The sequence below is a fragment of the Trichomycterus rosablanca genome, chromosome 19, assembly GCF_030014385.1.
Source record: "Trichomycterus rosablanca isolate fTriRos1 chromosome 19, fTriRos1.hap1, whole genome shotgun sequence".
Lineage (NCBI taxonomy): Eukaryota > Metazoa > Chordata > Actinopteri > Siluriformes > Trichomycteridae > Trichomycterus > Trichomycterus rosablanca.
In genome coordinates, this window is record NC_086006.1 from 15,021,858 (window position 1) to 15,040,405 (window position 18,548).

At 40.3% G+C, this 18,548-nt stretch overlaps 1 protein-coding gene across 1 annotated transcript in view; it reads right to left on the reverse strand.

The window, feature by feature from the left end:
• The window catches only part of cntn3a.2 (contactin 3a, tandem duplicate 2), a 183,314-nt gene that overhangs the window by 41,468 nt on the left and 123,298 nt on the right, over positions 1–18,548 (reverse strand). The window contains exon 13 of the mRNA XM_063015224.1: positions 13,386–13,555. Coding sequence (XP_062871294.1) covers positions 13,386–13,555 — 170 coding nt within the window. The remainder of the gene's footprint in view (positions 1–13,385; positions 13,556–18,548) is intronic.

An 18,548-nucleotide genomic window follows, 5' to 3' on the forward strand; every position in this document is an offset into this window, starting at 1 on the left:
GGACCTTGCTTTGTGCACTGGTGCGCAGTCATGTTGGAACAGGAAGGGGCCATCCCCAAACTGTTCCCACAAAGTTGGGAGCATGAAATTGTCAAAATCTCTTGGTATGCTGAAGCATTAGGAGTTCCTGTTACTGGAACTAAGGGGTCGAGCCCAACTCCTGAAAAACAACCCCACACCATAATCCACCTCCACCAAACTTTACACTTGACACAATGCAATCAGACAAGTACCGTTCTCAATTGCTTCCACTTTGTTATAATAGCACTGTCAGTTTACTGTGGAATATTTAGTAGCGAGGAAATTTCACGACTAGATTTGTTGCACAGGTGGCATCCTATCATGGTACCACGCTCCTGAAAGCAACCCACTCTTTTACAAATGTTTGTAGAAGCAGTCTGCATGCCTAGGTGCTTGGTTTTATACACATGTGGCCATAGAAGTGATTGGAACACCTGAATTCAATCATTTGGATGGGTGAGTGAATACTTTTGGCAATATAGTGTATGTTGTACCTGAGCTGCTGTCTGTGTTGTTGGAATAAAACAGAATATACTACACATTAATTTGGAAGATTTTACAGCAAACGCCTGCCTGCCAATACCCCACAGCACTGGATATCAGTCAGCTGCAACGTGGTATGATGGCTCTAACATTAACATGCAGAAATAAAAGGCAGCTGGGCTTCTTCCAGCACGGATCAAAACACAGCAGGGACAGTTCTGAAGCAATTCAGAACGACTTAGAAGCAATTAATAAGGAGATGATGTTATCAGATGTGTTTCCTTGATTAAAGTGAATTTGGGATTGGTCAGACAGCCAGGCAGCTGCTCTCTCCTCTTTCCGGTACTGCATATTGCCATTGAATCTTTTAGTGTTAGTGGACCGCAGTACTTTCACCCCTGGGTACAATTATTTGGTACATATATTTATTGACTATTTTACAACACCTACCGCACAGACGAACATCAATCAGTCATTTGTTTACCACCTACATACATCGAGTGATAATTCATAAATAATTATTTTTTATCAATTTTCAACAGTTAACTATAATTTGTTTGTCAATTTCAACAATGTGTCTAGGCAGATACATCCAATATATGCAGAGATCTACAGCTAACCAGCAGAGACAAAGACAGACCAGAAAAAGAAACACGAGAGAGAAAGAGTGATAAACACACATCAGCCATAATATTAAAACCACCTCCTTGTTTCTACACTCACTTACTTGTTTCTACCAGCTCCACTTACCATACAGCAGTCCTTTGTAGTTCTACAATTACTGACTGTACTCTATCTGTTTCTCTGCATGCTTTGTTAGCCCCCTTTATTGTTGTTCTTCAATGGTCAGGACTCTCCCATGACCACCACAGAGCAGGTATTACTTGGGTGGTGGATTATTCTCAACACAGCAGTGACACTGACATGGTGGTGGTGTGTTAGTGTGTGTTGTGCTGGTATGAGTGGATCAGACACAGCAATGCTGCTGGAGTTTATAAACACCTCACTGTCACTGCTGGACTGAGAATAGTCCACCAACCAAAAATATCCAGCCAGCAGCGTCCTGTGACCACTGATGAAGGTCTAGAAGATGACCAACTCAAACAGCAGCAATAGATGAGCGATCGTCTCTGACTTTACATCTACAAGGTGGACCAACTAGGTAGGAGTGTCTAATAGAGTGGACAGTGAGTGGACACAGCATTTAAAAACTCCAGCAGCGCTGCTGTGTCTGATCAACTCATACCAGCACAACACACACTAACACACCACCACCATGTCATTGTCACTGCAGTGCTGAGAATGATCCACCACCTAAATAATACCTGCTCTGTGGTTGTCCTGTGGGGGTCCTGACCATTGAAGAACAGGGTGAACACAGGTTAAAAAAGTATGTAGAGAAGTAGATGGACTACAGTCAGTAATTGTAGAACTACAAAGTGTTTCTATATGGTAAGTGGAGCTGATAAAATGGACAGAGAGTGTAGAAACAAGGAGGTGGTTTTAATGTTATGGCTGATAAGTGTATATAAGAAGTAAATAAAAAGTGTATAAAAAGTGAATCTGTGTTATACATTTCACATTTACAGATATTACAGCATATATAGTAGGTATTGCACAACTAAGCCACATTCTGTACCAGTATTAAAGTTTTGTCAAGATTTCCAGACAGCAGACACTTTGTTACTTAGAGTAACTACGTGTACCTAAATAAATATGATTACAGAGCAATTCTAAGCCTCTGGGTCTCCAGAAAATCACAGTGAGATCTATTATTACCATCTTTAAATGAAAACTTTAAACAGCAGTCGCCAGCCGACTAAAATTCAGGTTTCCAGACAGTAGACACATTGGTACTTAGACTTAACTACATGTACCTAAATATATTTAGAGTCAAGGATTCTAGGGGTTGAACTTAACGTGTTTATCAAACACACTGTGAACACAGAAATTCTGCAGATTATGTAGTGGTAGCTTAGTGGTTAAAGTACTGGACTAGTGATCAAAAGGTTGTTGGTTTAAGCCCCACCACTGCCAAGCTGCCAATATTGGGCCCCTGAGCAAGGCTTCCAACCCTCAATTGCTCAAGTTGTATTCAGTCATAATTGTAAGTCACTTTGGATAAAAGCACCTGCTTAATGCTGCAAATGTAAATGCAGAACATACACTGTCGAGTCACATTATTATGACCACGTCTCACTTTGAAGGCGGCAGCACGTAGCTCATGAAGGAATTCACGTTTCGTGAGCTGGCTTGGTGTATATAAGGTATATAGGCTGTCTGCACACATATCCCTTTTTGCTGTCATGGGTAAAAGCTTTCGGGCCAAGGATGGCAGTATTTCTGAAACTGTGCAGTTTGTTAACTGTTCACATGCTGCTGTGGTGGTGTATTGTGAGCGGACAAATACCACCATTGAGAATAAGTGAAGTGAAAACTGCGGTTCACCACGTGTAATTGATGTGAGAAGTGAACGCCGGCTATAAAGGTGCGTGAGGGTGGACCAATGAGCTACAATGAAGCAGCTCACCACCAAAATGAACTGGGGGGCTACCAGACATTTACATTTTCAGCATTTAGCAGACGCTTTTATCCAAAGCGACTTACACAATGAGCTGAACACGATGAGCAATTGAGGGTGAAGGGCCTTGCTCAGGGACCCAACAGTGGCAACTTGGTGGTGGCGGGGCTTGAACCGGCAACCTTCTGTTTACTAGTCCAGTACCTTAACCACTGAGCTATCACTGGCCATATTAGACATATGTTTTCAGAAAACAGTTCAGAAAACCTTACTGCGTATGGGGCTCTGAATCAGATGGACGGTCACTGCACCTCTGCTAACGAAGTTGCATGGGCAAAAAAGGCTTCAATTTTCACTGCAGTATCAGTATTGGACCTTCAATGATTGGCAAAGGGTTGTCTTCTCCGCTGAGTTATGTTTTCTGTTTCATTGAACAGATAGACGTTGGCGTGTGAGGTGAGAAACATCAGAAAACAAACAAGTTGCACGTAAGTCGCACAGACAGTGACTTCAGACTTGACTTGGACTCGTTTCAAATGACTCAGACTCGACTGATGACTCGCAAAAAAAATGACAACAACAAAATCTTAAACAACAAGAGTCCCTAGCCACATGGTCCCTACTGAGTGCCCTTGTGCTCCCTACACACTGATCATGTGATCTTATGCAGGTTAAACGAATTCATTCAGACGCCCTGTGACGTCATCACGTACATGACATGTCTTGTTACCAAAATTTCTTTAAGCATTTGAATGTTTCTTTATTTTCTAAACTATCAAACTAATGAAGCTCAGCCGTCTATCATATTGTGATGTCATCTGGGAATAAACCTGATTTTATCGCCGTACAGCCGCTTTGTGACGTCATCACATGGTGTTTTACTGTTTGTGATTAACGGTATAAAAGTTAACGAGCTACATTTGTGTTTTTGGTGGATTGTGCAGCGTTTCTGGACGTTCACTGGTTATTGTCACATTACTGCTAGTTTTATTAAAGATGAATGAAACGTCGATCCGACATCATTCTGATTGTGTCATTTTCTGCTCTCTAATAACGCTCCGGCCGTCTTAACCCACAACGCACGCAATGGGTAAATGTTACAGCCAGCTTCCAGCGTAGCGATGAAGTGTCGCTCCCTACTCCCTACACAGTTTGAAGTTCACTTCATTTGAACATTTTTGTTACCTTTGGATTGGAATCTCACTTTAAATGGTGGAATACCCTACATAGTGCACTTCACAGGAACAACTGGGATGAATGGAACACTCCTACAGAATTGGCGCTAATGGTTGAAAGACTGCTTTCTGAACCAATCAGACCTTCTGATTTTAATTTTTAGTAAGAAATGCTGTTATGTGCATTTATTCAGTTTGCGTCACACAAATGTTGTGTCAGCCTGGAAGAAAGTGTATTGTAACTGCTGGACTTCTTTTAGGAAAATCTGTGCACTGCAGTGTTTGAATTTTCTTCGATGAATAAACATTTCCCATGGTGATTCTTCTGGCTCCAGCAACACAGAGAAGGAACCAGCCACTGAACCTTGCATTTAATAGGCCCTAATTAGAGTTTAATCACATTAAAGAGGCACGGTGATTGGATTTGGTGTACAGACGCCCTGCAATATGTAACAGTGCATGAGATGAATACGAATCCACAATCACAAAATGAAACACATTTGTTAATTTATTAATAAAAAAGAACACAGTGTGCAGCGAGCAGAAGTTTTCATTCTGGGCAACTGAAGTGGTGGTTCTGTTCATACTACTGTTAAATTATATGTGCTTAAAGAAGAATTTATGACTGGTTAGCTTCTGTTGCAGGCATTGAAACCAGCTTTTAATATACATCACTAGGAATGGGAAACTGGCAAGACTTCCACTTACATTTATTGTTACAGGCAATGCACAGACTGAAGCTGGACCTCCTGCAACATAGTCTAACTTTACCAAGAACAGCAACATCACATGCATAAGGATAAGTTCCAGCTAAAGGAGAATTAACCCTTTAATGGTCTCACCAAGAAAATAATGTTTAAATAATATTTCTTTGCATTTCTTTGCCGATCAGCCATAGCATTAAAACCACCTCCTTGTTTCTACACACATTTTATCAGCTCCACTTACCATATAGGAGCACTTTGTAGTTCTACAATTACTGACTGTAGTCCATCTGTTTCTCTGCATGCTTTGTTAGCCCCCTTTCATGCTGTTCTTCAATGGTCAGGACCCCCACAGGACCACTACAGAGCAGGTATTATTTGGGTGGTGGGTCATTCTCAGCACTGCAGTGACACTGACATGGTGGTGGTGTGTTAGTGTTGTTGTACTGGTATGAGTGGATCAGACACAGGAGCACAGGAGGAGTTTTTAAACACCTCACTGTCACTGCTGGACTGAGAATAGTCCACCAATCAAAAATATCCAGCCAACAGCGCCCCGCGGGCAGCGTCCTGTGACCACTGATGAAGGTCTAGAAGATGACCAACTCAAACAGCAGCAATAGATGAGCAATCGTCTCTGACCTTATATCTACAAGGTGAACCAAGTAGGTAGGAGTGTCTAATAGAGTGGACAGTTAATGGACATGGTATTTAAAAACTCCAGCAGCGCTGCAGTGTCACTAACACATCACCACCATGTCATTGTCACTGCAGTGCTGAGAATCATCCACCACCTAAATAATACCTGCTCTGTGGTGGTCCTGTGGGGGTCCTCACCATTGAAGAACAGGGTGAAAGCAGGTTAAAAAAGTATGTAGAGAAACAGATGGACTACAGTCAGTAATTGTAGAACTACAAAGTGCTTCTATATGGTAAGGGGAGCTGATAAAATGGACAGTAAGGTGGTTTTAATGTTATGGCTGATCAGTGTATACCAACAACAAACAATAAATATTTTTTTGTACTTGTGCAAACAGTATTTTTTTTCTGTTTTTCTCCAAATCCCCCCCCCCCCCCCCCAATTTTCTCCCCTAAACTAGTCACATCTAATTACCCTGATTGCGTTACACTTCACCTCCATCAATACAACCCTTCACTGCTGACTGAGGAGCTTCGCAATTGACACACGCCCCCTCCGACACGTGTGCAGTACCAACTGCCTCCTTTCACCTGCACGAGGCGAGTTCATATGCGGATCAGCCTCATGCACAGAGAGCCACACCCTGATACAGCATTACTGCACAGGCGCCATCAATCAGCCAGCAGAGTTCGTAATCGCACCAGTTATGAGGAACCCTGGTCCGGTTTACCCACCCTATGAACAACAGCCAATCGTTGTTCATGTGGCCGCCCAGCCCAGACGGATGGCAGAGCTAAGATTCAATACAATGTATTTGAAATCCCAGCTCTGTTGAGCTAGCGTGTTTTACCGCTGCGCCACCTGAGTGGCCCACACAGTATTTTTTTATAAGCCAAACAGTTGAGATGATCACACAAATGATTGAACTTTTCATGGATGATTTTTCAGCTGCTAGCTTTAAGCTGACATATAGGTTTCCTTAAAACCATCTACCAATATTTTTTAAGTTTAACACGTCAACCAATGACTACATACAGCCCAAACAAGATTATTTAAATACAGCTTATCTTCACCCAAGTATTTAGACTCAAAACTAAGATCAATCAAATGGTTGAGCACAGCATTAAAGAGTTAATCTGGAAGAACAAAAGAGTTGCATGCTAGAGAAAAAGGAGAAGATCAATTCTCTGTTTGGTAAACTACCTGGCACTAACATCTCTCTTTTCTCACTATGGATCCCCCTGAGCAAAGCAATTCACCTGCTTGGCATCGATTGATATCACACAGAGATGCCACACGAGGTTTGGAGGCATCCAGGGCACAAGAACGACCTTACCATACACTACACTGGTGAATCAGCTCTACTTTCTTTCTTTCTCCATTTAATAAATAAATAAAAACAACTCTGGAACTCAACTGCTATCTGTAGTCAATGTGTTAATTACTTAAACATGGGCAAATTTATCTTAAAATTTCTGATTATGAGATTATAAAATTGAGAATGGTTTAACAGTCTTACTATTTTTAGTAAAATAAATGTATGACTATATACAAATAAGACTGCAATACATTTGTAACTCGACATACCCTAAACTCAACGCCCTTGGTTGAGAAATTTTTACCCTTAAACTTGACGTTTCCCTTGAACTCGATGTGTGTACGACTGCCGCTATGTTCAGCGCTTGGCTTGAACGGTGAAGTAAAACATCATCAAAGTGCAAATATGAGACTAATCTGCATTTGTGTGAAATAACCGTCAAATTCTCTCTGAAAGCGTCCACATGTATCTGTGTTTAGTAGAGCTGGGTGGTTCCTGAATCACCCGGGTTAATGATTTGAATCTTTGTACTGAATCAGGAATCACAAGTCCGAGGTCTCAGTTAACCCGGATCCTACGAGTCCTCTGACTGGCTGCTGCTAAGTACACAAGACGACTGAGCAGACTCACTAAAAACACCGCGGACTGTGATTTGGCTAAACCGACTTTACTGCAGTCCGTGAATCTAAGTAATAAATTAAATATTACAATAAACAAGCGGTTAAACACACTGGTGTTCGTTATGTGGCTACTTTAGGACTGTACCACTTAAGGAGTCTCATTTGGTTGTTGTTCTACATTTAACATATTTTAATTTTGATTAACTTATATGTTTTTGGTGTGTGGAATTTAAATTAAAATAAACATCGGTTCAATTTAAAATAAACATCTGTAACCTAATAATGTGTCTGTGGATCCTTACAATGGTAATTTATGTTATTTATTGGACGGGGGGGGGACTGAAGTGATTCAAGTGAACCGGATCACATTAGTGTGTGACTCAGATTAACCCGAGTCCATAAAATAAATCAAACTTACCACCACTAGTGTTTAGCTGGATTTTCCTCCTGTTTCAACTTGTGTTATAGCTCGGGTTCTGAGAAATTGTGAGAATCAGCTTTTCTGAGAGAATCTAAAACGCTTATCGTAAAAAAAGCTTAATGTGACAATATATTAAAAGAATGACATAGAAACACTAAACCTTTCTTAATTATTACTGCTCATAGGTTGTCACCACTAATGAAGAAGCATAAGAAAACAACAAAGAAGTAAAGGTAAAGTGCAGGTTTTTTTGTATGTTTATGTTGATTTTTTAACATTTTTAAATTGTATTTCACTCACTCACTCTCTTAACCGCTTATCCAATTAGGGTCGCGGGGGGTGCTGGAGCCTATCCCAGCTTTTCAATGGGCGCAAGACACAAAGTAACACCCTGGACGGGGCGCCAGTCCATCGCAGGGTAGACACACAAACACACCCATTCACCTATAGGGCAATTCAGTGTCTCCAATTAACCTGACTGCATGTTTTTTGACTGTGGGAGGAAACCGGAGCTCCCGGAGGAAACCCACGCAGACACGGGGAGAACATGCAAACTCTGAACAGAAAGGACCCGGACCGCCCCGGCTGGGGATCGAACCCAGGACCTTCTTGCTGTGCGGCGACAGTGCTACCCACCGAGCCACCGTGCTGCCCAAATTGTAGTTCAGTGTTTTTATATTATATTTGTGTTATTTTCAGTGTATAAGTGTCAAAAACAACCCCATTATTTAACATTAGCCTAAAATATATGCAGTTCCAAGGGACCATGGAACGCATTAACAGGTTTCCATACATTCTTATGGGAAAAAATACCTTGAAACTCATTGTCTTTTAAACTCGACGTCACTCCCAGAACCAACTGACGTCAAGTTTCAAGGTACCACTGTATTGTGAAATGCTGTATTAAAGCAACATACTGTATCATATTATGCAAAAATATTCTAGAGGCAATTAAAACAAAAGGAAGGAAAAGGGTTACAGAGCAATTTCTAAGGCTCTGGGTCTCCAGGAAACCACATTGAGATACATTTTACCATTATTTTAACAGCAGTGACCAGCCAATCAAAATTCTTACAAAGGCACATCTGATGACTCTTCGAGTGAAGTGACAAAAAAAAAACCCCAAAAAAACCCCAGACAAATTCTAAGGAACTGCAAATCTTGCTAATCTGAATAAGCTTACATTTTTCCAAAGACCCCTTAATGGCTTCATTGCCTTTTGAAATATGCTGTTGACTATAAGTAAAACTGGGGTCCTGTTACATCTGGTGTAAAATTAGAAACTACAGTAGTGTTCAAAAAAATAGCAGTGATTTAAAAAAAGCAAATAAAGCACAAAATCATTATAATAACTTTTATTTCCATAAATGCAAATGCACTGAAAAAACTGAATTTTTTTTTTGAGGTTTCACTTTACTTTAAATTACTGAACTAATATTTAGTGGCATTACAATTGTTTCCGAGATCTGTGTTGTATGGAGTCGACCAACTTCTGGCACCTCTGAACAGGTATCCAGTCCAGGATGATTAGACTACATTCCACAGTTCTTCTGCAATTTTGGGTTTTGCCTCAAAAAAATGCATTTCAGATATCAGCCCACAAGTTCTCTCTGGGATTGAAGTCAGGGGATTGGGCTGGTCACTCTATTACCTCAATCTTGTTTGTCTGTAACCAAGATGTTTTGGGACATTGTCATGTTGAAACACCCATTTTAAGGACATTTCTTCTTCGACATAGGTGCAACATGATGATCTCAAGTATTCTGATATATTTAAATTGATCCATGATCCCTGGTATTCGATAAACAGACGTAACACCATGGTAAGAAAAACATCCCATATTATAATTTTGTACCACCATGCTTTACTGTCTTCACAGTGTACTTTGGCTTGAATTTAGTGCTCGAGGGTCGTCTGACATACTGTCTACGGCCACTAGACCCAAAAAGAAAAATTTTTTTAACGTCTTTTTCTTAACAACGGAACTTTGCAAGGAGTTCTTGCTAGTAAATTGGCTTCACTTAATCATCTTCTGTACTCACTGGTAACTTCAGATGTTCCTTGATCTTTCTGGAGGTGATCATTGGCTGAGTATTTGCCATTTTGGCTATTCTTTGATCCATTCAAACAGTAGTTCCACACTTCCTTCCGTGTCTTTCAGGTTTTGGTTGTCACTTCAAGATATTTGAGGTCATTTTAGCTGAGCAGCCTATAATTTGCTGCACTTCTCTGTATGTTTTTTCCCTCTGCAATCAACTTTTTAATCAAAGTACACTGTTCATCAGAACAATGTCTGGAACAACCCATTTTACCCAGTATTTCAAAAGGAAATGCACTATGACCAACCTGTGCAACATTTGCCACCCTCCTATATTAAATAAGGGCCAAAATTGACACCTGTTCTTCTGCAGAATGAATGCCGTCACCAATTGAACTCCTCACTGCTATTATTTTGAACAACCCCCTTTCAATCAATGCTTTGATTACTCAGAATGAGCAGCATGCATGTTCTAATTGTTGGGTTTGTTTTGTTTTCATATCACTTCTACTAAAAACAGTGATTCATCAGGTTAATGGTGTTGGACTGCTATTTTTTTGAACACCACCGTACATTAATGTGCTGGAGTTACGAAGGCAGTCCTCACTTGAACCTCACTCAGCTGGTGTTGCAGGACCTTAATCGTGAAGTTTATGTCTGAAAGCTGTTTAATATGGCTAAATTAAAGCCATTTCATAACAAGAGTGGATACAATTCCTCCAAAGCAATGTAAAAAAAAACCAGATTTTAGTGTTTGGCTGCAGCTGATGCTGATAAAAGCTGGCACAAGAAGATTTTTTTTCAGTATGTACATGCTGCACAAGCCTTTTTCCTTCAATAAATAAATGATGAATTTGAAAACTGTGCTGTGCATTTCAACATGTTTTGTTGTATGATGATCTGAACCAATTTAACGTGTCTGTAACTGGCCCACCTGCTGTATAGCTCGGCAGGAGGTGCTGATTACAGTATCATGCCCCCTGCCAGGTTACTATCAGTCTGTAGGGGGCATGGAGGTGCAGACGACTGACAGTGTTTGTTCTTTAATTGGCAGTCTCCGCACCTCATTAGGCATTATCTTAATGCAGCCATGAGTGGGCTTTGAATACCTGTTTGATATTTTTGGTGTTTTATTTTGAACTCAGCAGGCAACATTTTATTTTGTGCTGCCATGTGAGATCCATCCTGGTTACAGTTAGCGCCTTTTTTGAAAAATATATATTTTCTTTATGCATTTTCTCCCCTTTTTCTCCCTTTTAGCACGTCCAATTGCCCGATTGCGTCATGCTTCCTCTCCACCAATGCCGATCCCTGCTGTGATTGAGGAGAACAAAGCTAACCCACGCCCCCTCCGACACGTGGGCAGCATGCCGTATGCATCTTATCACCTACACTTTGACGAGTGCAGTGCAGCGCAGCGTTGTGTACGGAGAGACACACCATGAGCACTCTTTTCTCATCTCTGTGCAGGCGCCATCAATCAGCCAGCAGAGGTCGTAATTGCACCAGTCATGAGAGAGAGACCCCATCCGGCTTAGTCCCGCCCATATCTGAACAACAGGCCAATCGTTCATGTGGCTGCTCAGCCTAGCCGGCAGGCACAGCTGAGATTCGATACGATGTATTTGAGATCCTAGCTCTGGTTCCAGCGTGTGTTTTTACTGCTGTGCCACCTGAGCAGCCAGCATAGCCTACCTTAATGGTTGAATGTAAACCCAGAACATCCAGCAAGTGGAGCGAGGCTTCATGTTCTGTCTCAAAGACCAAAATTCTCGTCTGTGTTTTGACACCCCCCTCTGCGTCCACAGAATTGGTTGGGAGTTTTCCAAACTCAGTTACTTTAGTAGTGTTTTTAGCTGCTTTAGACTTCAACATCTCTGACGTTTTGACTAAGCAATTGCTAACTGTATTGCTGTAGGATTGTTAGGACCACAAATTAACCAGTAAACGTGAGGCACTTGAACGCTACGCGATTGCATATTACACAAGAAACGGCTCATTTCACAGTTCGTGACACGATTTTCACAGTCATGAATTAGGTAGGGCCTTAATTATATCTCTCCTCCACTGTTGCAGACCCCTACCCTGGCCGAGGAGACACCTCCTGTGACACTTGTGCAGTTGCCAACCGCTTCTTTTCATCTGCACAATGTGGGTTCACACATTAATCAGTTCGGTAATATGAAACAAAATGAAAAATGAGAGTAGGAGCGAGTGTCTGGGAGTTAATATGGCTTTTTAAACAACAGCATGCACATCTGCAGCTTAGCTTTCATTATGGAAATAAAGTAAACTAAGCTGTGAACTTGAGAGTGATAATCCCACAAGATGAGTGACATTATAGAATACGTGAAAAATGACATTGATTGCAAATAGAATTTATTGCTAGGTCTTACATAGCAGTAATGTGTGCATATGCAGGTTTTTGGGGAAACATCTGTCTAAAGGTTGACTGATTTGTCCCATTAAGTATGATCTAATTTGCTAATCAGATATGCAACCAAGCCAAAAGAAAAAAACCCTCTTTCATGATTGCTATCAACATTCGATTTCACAATGCATCAATATCCACACAATTCAATTCCAGTTTCTGTGATTCATTATTATATAAATAAGATTTAAACTGATTTGAAGGGCTGATTAGATTTAAGACTAATTAAATTACCAACACTGACATGAAACACTGGTTCTTCTTTCTTTACAGTCACACTTTTTAAACAGGAAATCACTAATACCATTAATTAAAGACTTAATGCATCTAAGCTTATAATCTGGCATAATACTAAGCATTTTGGTAATAATTTCAGGCGTAATATATACACCGATCAGCCATAACATTAAAACCACCTCCTTGTTTCTACAATCACTGTCTTATTTTATCAGCTCCACTTACCATATAGAAGCACTTTGTAGTTCTACAATTACTGACTGTCGTCCATCTGTTTCTCTGCATGCTTTGTTAGCCCCCTTTCATGCTGTTCTTCAATGGTCAGGACTCTTCCAGGACCCCCACAGAGCAGGTATTATTTGGGTGGTGGATCATTCTCAGCACTGCAGTGACACTGACATGGTGGTGGTGTGTTAGTGTGTGTTGTGCTGGTATGAGTGGATCAGACACAGCAACAGCAGTGCTGATGGAGTTTTTAAACCTCACTGTCACTACTGGACTGAGAAAATAATATAATAATACCTGCTCTGTGGTGGTCCTGTGGGGGTCCTGACCATTGAAGAACAGAGTGAAAGCAGGCTAAAAAGGTATGTAGAGAAACAGTTGGACTACAGTCAGTAATTGTAGAACTACTGTTTCTATATGGTAAGTGGAGCTGATAAAATGGACAGTTGGAGTGTAGAAACAAGGAGGTGGTTTTAATGTTATGCCTGATCGGTGTATGTATAACCATTCAGTCCAAAATTCAATAAATCCAATCGAATGCTCAAACTTACCCCACCAACATGCTCATAGTGTGGATCGAGTTTGTTCAGAAGCTGGCCATTGAAGGCCCAGGAGAAGGACGCGTCCAGAGAGGAATCACAAGCGATCTGGCAGGGCAGCACAATGCTTTCACCCACTATGATCTCCATATCCACTGGGCCTTGTGTGATTCGTGTGGGATCTGTTAAACAACACAGACAATTTTGCTTAATCCTTGTATTTTGCTTACCGCCAAGCCATTGTTAACACAATTTGATTTTACACGTAAAAATCTGACACTCAGGGGTGCATATTTTGTCCTTTTATTGTATATAGTTAACTACAAAAAAGCAGTTTAGGATACACCATTTTATTATCTTCCAAAAGTGAGTTTAAAGTACAACCCCAAATCAGAAAAAGTTGAGACAGCATGGAAAATGCAAACAATAAAAAACACAGAGTTTCTTACATTGACTGACAATTATTTGATTGTAGACAGCATGAACCTGAGATATTTTTTAATGTTTTTTCTGATCAAATTCATTTTATTTATTAATAAACCTTCATTCCTGCATTTCAGGTCTGCAACACATTCCAAAAAAAAGTTGTGACATTAAAGCATTTACCACTTTGTAATGTTTCTATTTCTTTTCACCACACTTAAAAGGCAATTTGGCACCGAGGATACCAAGTGATTTAGTGCTTCAGCTTTTATTTTGTCTCTTTCTTCCTGCAAACACGTTTTAAGATGTGCAACAGATGTGTAACAGTACGGGGTCGTCGTTGTCGCATTATTTGTTTCAAAATTCTCCACACATTTTCTATTGGGGACAGGTCAGGACTACAGGCAGGCCAGTCCAGTACCCGTACCCTCTTCTTCTGCATCCATGCCTTTGTAATGTGTGCAGCATGTGGTTTTGCATCGTCTTGTTGAGAAATGCATGGACGTCTCTGAAAAAGATGGCGTCTTGAGGGCATCACATGTTGCTCTAAGATCTCAATGTACTTTTCTGCATTATGCTGCCATCACAGAAGTGTAAATTACCTTTCCCAAGGGCACTGACACCGCCCCATATCATGACAGACCCTGGCTTTTAGACTTGTTGCTGATAACAGTGGATCGTCTGGATGGTCCTTTTTGTCTTTGGTCCGGAGCACACGGCGTCTATTTTTTCCAAAAAAGTGACCTGGAATGCTGATTCATCTGACCACAATACACGTTTCCACTGTGTGATGGTCCATCCTAGACGCCTCAGAGCCCAGAGAAGTCGATGCCGCTTCTGGACATGGTTAACATAAGGCTTTTTTTTTCCACAGTAAAGTTTTAAGTAGCATTTGTGCATGTAACTCTGTATTGTAATGTTTGACTACAAAGTAATCCCTCACCCATGTGGTTATATCAGCTATTGTTGAGTGGCGGTTCTTGATGCAGTGCCGTCTGAGGGCGTTCAGCTTAAGCTTGCGCCCTTGGCCTTTACACACTGAAATTCCTCCCGATTCCATGAATGGTTTAATGATATTATGCACCGTAGAGGGAGAAATATGCAAATCCCTTCCAATATTCCTTTAAGGTACATTGTTTTTAAACATTTCTATCATTTTTTTACGCGTTTGTTGACAAACTGGAGATCCTCTGATCATCTTTGCTCATCAAAGACTCAGCCTTTCCTGGATGCTGCTTTTGTACCAAACAATGATTACAATTTATTCATTTATTTTGACCACTGATTTGAATAGAACAAGTTTAAGTTACTCATTATTTATTTTACTTCAGTTGTTTTTGCTGTGTTCCATGGTAAGCTTATTTTTCAAATAGTTTTTTAATATGTTGCTTTTAGCCATTTATAATTAATCGGATTTTTTCACTAACCCTTTTGAAAAATCAATAACCACAATGTTTAAAAATTGTGTGCTCACATCATTTAAACATGTTTTGATCCCGGCAAAAATGCTCAAGTATGAGATGAGTGTACTAAAAGGTGCACTAAACCAATGTTAGTTAGTCAGTGTAGTGGCAGTTTTTTTACATTAACCACAAAAAATTACTGTTTTAGCACAGACAAGTAAAAAAAAAAAAAAAAAAAAGTAAGTAAATTGGATGAAAATCTATGAATGGCTTTGTAATTCAACTTCAAAACGTTAAGTAACATCCTTATTAGTCAAAGTAAGTACTATTTTTAACTAACTTAAGACTGAAACAGCTGTGGTTTTAAAGCATCAGTTTTATTTTCAGTGCTGATGTTCTTTCTATTATTGTATGAGGGATCTTCAAAAAGTTTCTGCACTTTTATATTTTGTTGGAAACAGTGAGGGTGGGAGGAGTAGTAATTGGTCGTGTCTGAGAGACTGAGAGAGCTTATAGTCTGAATTTAGCTCCATCTGATTTCCACCTTTTTGGAGCGCTCAAAGAAGCTTTAAGTGAAAGAAAATTTTCATTTGATGATGATGTGAAAGCAGTGGTGCATCAGTGGCTACACGCTCAACCAAAAATATTTTTTTTGCTATGGCATTAAAAAGTTGGTACGACACTATTGGAAGGTGACTATGAGGATAAGTGATTTATTTTGAAATTCTTAATAAATAGAATTTGGGCCGCTCAGGTGGCGCAGCGGTAAAAACACATGCTGGAACCAGAGCTGGGATCTCGAATACATCGTATCAGATCTCAGCTCTGCCTGCCGGCTAAGGCTGAGCGGCCACATGAACAACGATTGGCCTGTTGTTCAGAAATGGGCGGGACTAAGCCGGATGGGGTCTCTCTCTGCTGACTGATTGATGGCGACTGCACAGAGATGAGAAAAGAGTGCTCTCAGGGTGTGTCTCTCCGTACACAACGCTGAGCTGCATTGCACTCGTCAAAGTGCAGGTGATGAGATGCATACGGCTGCTGCCCACGTGTCGGAGGGGGCATGGGTTAGCTTCATTCTCCTCAATCAGAGCAGGGATCGGCATTGGTGGAGAGGAAGCATAACGCAATTGGGCAATTGGACGCGCTAAAAGTGAGAAAAAGCACAAATATGCATAAATAAAATATATCAAAAAAATAAATAGAATTCAAAAACTGCGGAACCCTCGTACGAGTTGAATGTTGTGTATGCAGAAGTGTGTGTGTCTTTTTTATGTGTCTGCCAGTGTGCCAGTGGGTGCATGTGGCATTGTCTTATGTAAAGCGTCTTTGAGTATCTTGAAAAGCGCTATATAAATAAAATGTATTATTATTATTATTATTATTATTATTATTAAGCACTAAGCAAAGCGTAGCTTATCCGATCACTTAACTTTGTGTGTGTTTTTTTGTCTGAAATAGCAGCACCCTTTTAGCACCGTGCTAACATTAAATGAAAGAGGCAGTCTGCACAGCTCAGAATCTTAAGGCTGCTTTTACACGATAAGGGTTTTGCACTTAGTTCACAGCAAGGCTGGTCGCATATAGCCGCTTACTGTGGTTTACGTCTTTTACACGATATGCATCCAAACCGCTTTGTACTGACTGTGCTGAGCGGCAGGCTTAAAAACAATACACAATACTGACTGACAGTATCAACATTTTAGTCACATGCGGATTTTGATAAGATGTATCTAGAAACAGCTGCGATTTGGAGAAATAAAACAATAAAAAAGGAAATAGGCTCATGAAGCTTTATTGTTTCAATCAAACAGCACATTAAGTCATATTATAGAGCTACAAAACCACAACAACAGATTCCAGGATTAGTAAATGTTGGATTGCAATCTAAAAATGCAAACCTGGTTTTCACATCTCACAATGCCATGATTCTAATTTAAAGCTGAGTAAAGAATCAGTTCTTCTACATCATGTATGTGTTTTGATTTCGATTTTGAAAATGTCAGAGGCAAAGTGGGTCATAGTTTAAACAGATTGCACAGCGGCAAGCAGTAAAAACCGAGCATCAAAGCAGCAAATCTGTGTGGTGTGTAATGCTCAAGGTATCGACTTACTTCCTAGCCAGTTTAAAAGCATTTTTCTATGTACGAGGGTTCTTCAAAAAGTTTCCACACTTTTTAAACTCTATTTATTAAGAATTTTAAAAACAAATGACATCACTTTTCTACAGTCACCTTCTGATGCATTTTTCCAGCGTCATACCAACTTTTTAATGCCATCAGCAAAATATGTTCTTTGTTGAGCGTGTAGCCACTGATTCACCGCTGGTTTCACATCATCATCACATGAAAATCTTCTTCCCCTTAAAGCTTCTTTGAGTGTCCAAAAAGGTGGAAATCAGATGGCGCTAAATCCAGACTATAAGCTCTCTCAGTCTCTCAGACACGACCAATTACTACTCCTCCCACCCTCACCGTTTCCAACTAAAATATAAAAGTGCAGAAACTTGAAGATCCCTCATACAATAATAAGAGAACTTCACTGAAAATAAAACTGATGCTTTTAATCCACATCTGTTTCTGTCCTAAGTTGCTTAAAAATAGTACTTACTATGAGTAATATGGATGTTTCAAAGTTGAATTACAAAGCCATTTATACATTTTCCAATTTTTTCTACTTGTCTGTGCTGCATTAGTCATTTTTTTTATTGCATTTCCTTTCTTTCCTTTTTCTCCTGATTATTAGTGTGTCCAATTTTTACCCAATTGCATTATGCTTCCTCTCTACTGGTGCTGACCCCCACCCCGATTGAGGAGAGCGAACTGACACATGCCCCCTCGGACACGTGTGCAGTAGCCGGCTGCTTCTTTTCACCTGCACGAGGCGAGTTCATATGTGGATCAGCTTTGTGTACGGAGAGCCACACCCTGATCAGCATTATTCCTCGACTCTGTGCAGACACCATCAGTCAGCCAGCCAGAGGTCATAATTGCATCAGTTATGAGGTCCCTATCCAGCATTTTAAGATAAAGTGAGCAATAGGCTTTGAGTTACTGCATATTATCAAAATATAGTTGTTTCATTAGTTTCAATTAAGTCAAGTTGTTCATTACACAAATACTCATGTCGTTCTGCCTCTTGTCCGATCACTCAGGTTTGATGGTGGTGGGGGAGTCGGGTGCTGATGTATTGTGAAAGCCTTCATGATCTTGTTACCTGCTCGCTCTCCCTTTTAGTTATATACAGTGTATCACAAAAGTGAGTACACCCCTCACATTTCTGCAAATATTTCATTATATCTTTTCATGGGACAACACTATAGAAATAAAACTTGGATATAACTTAGAGT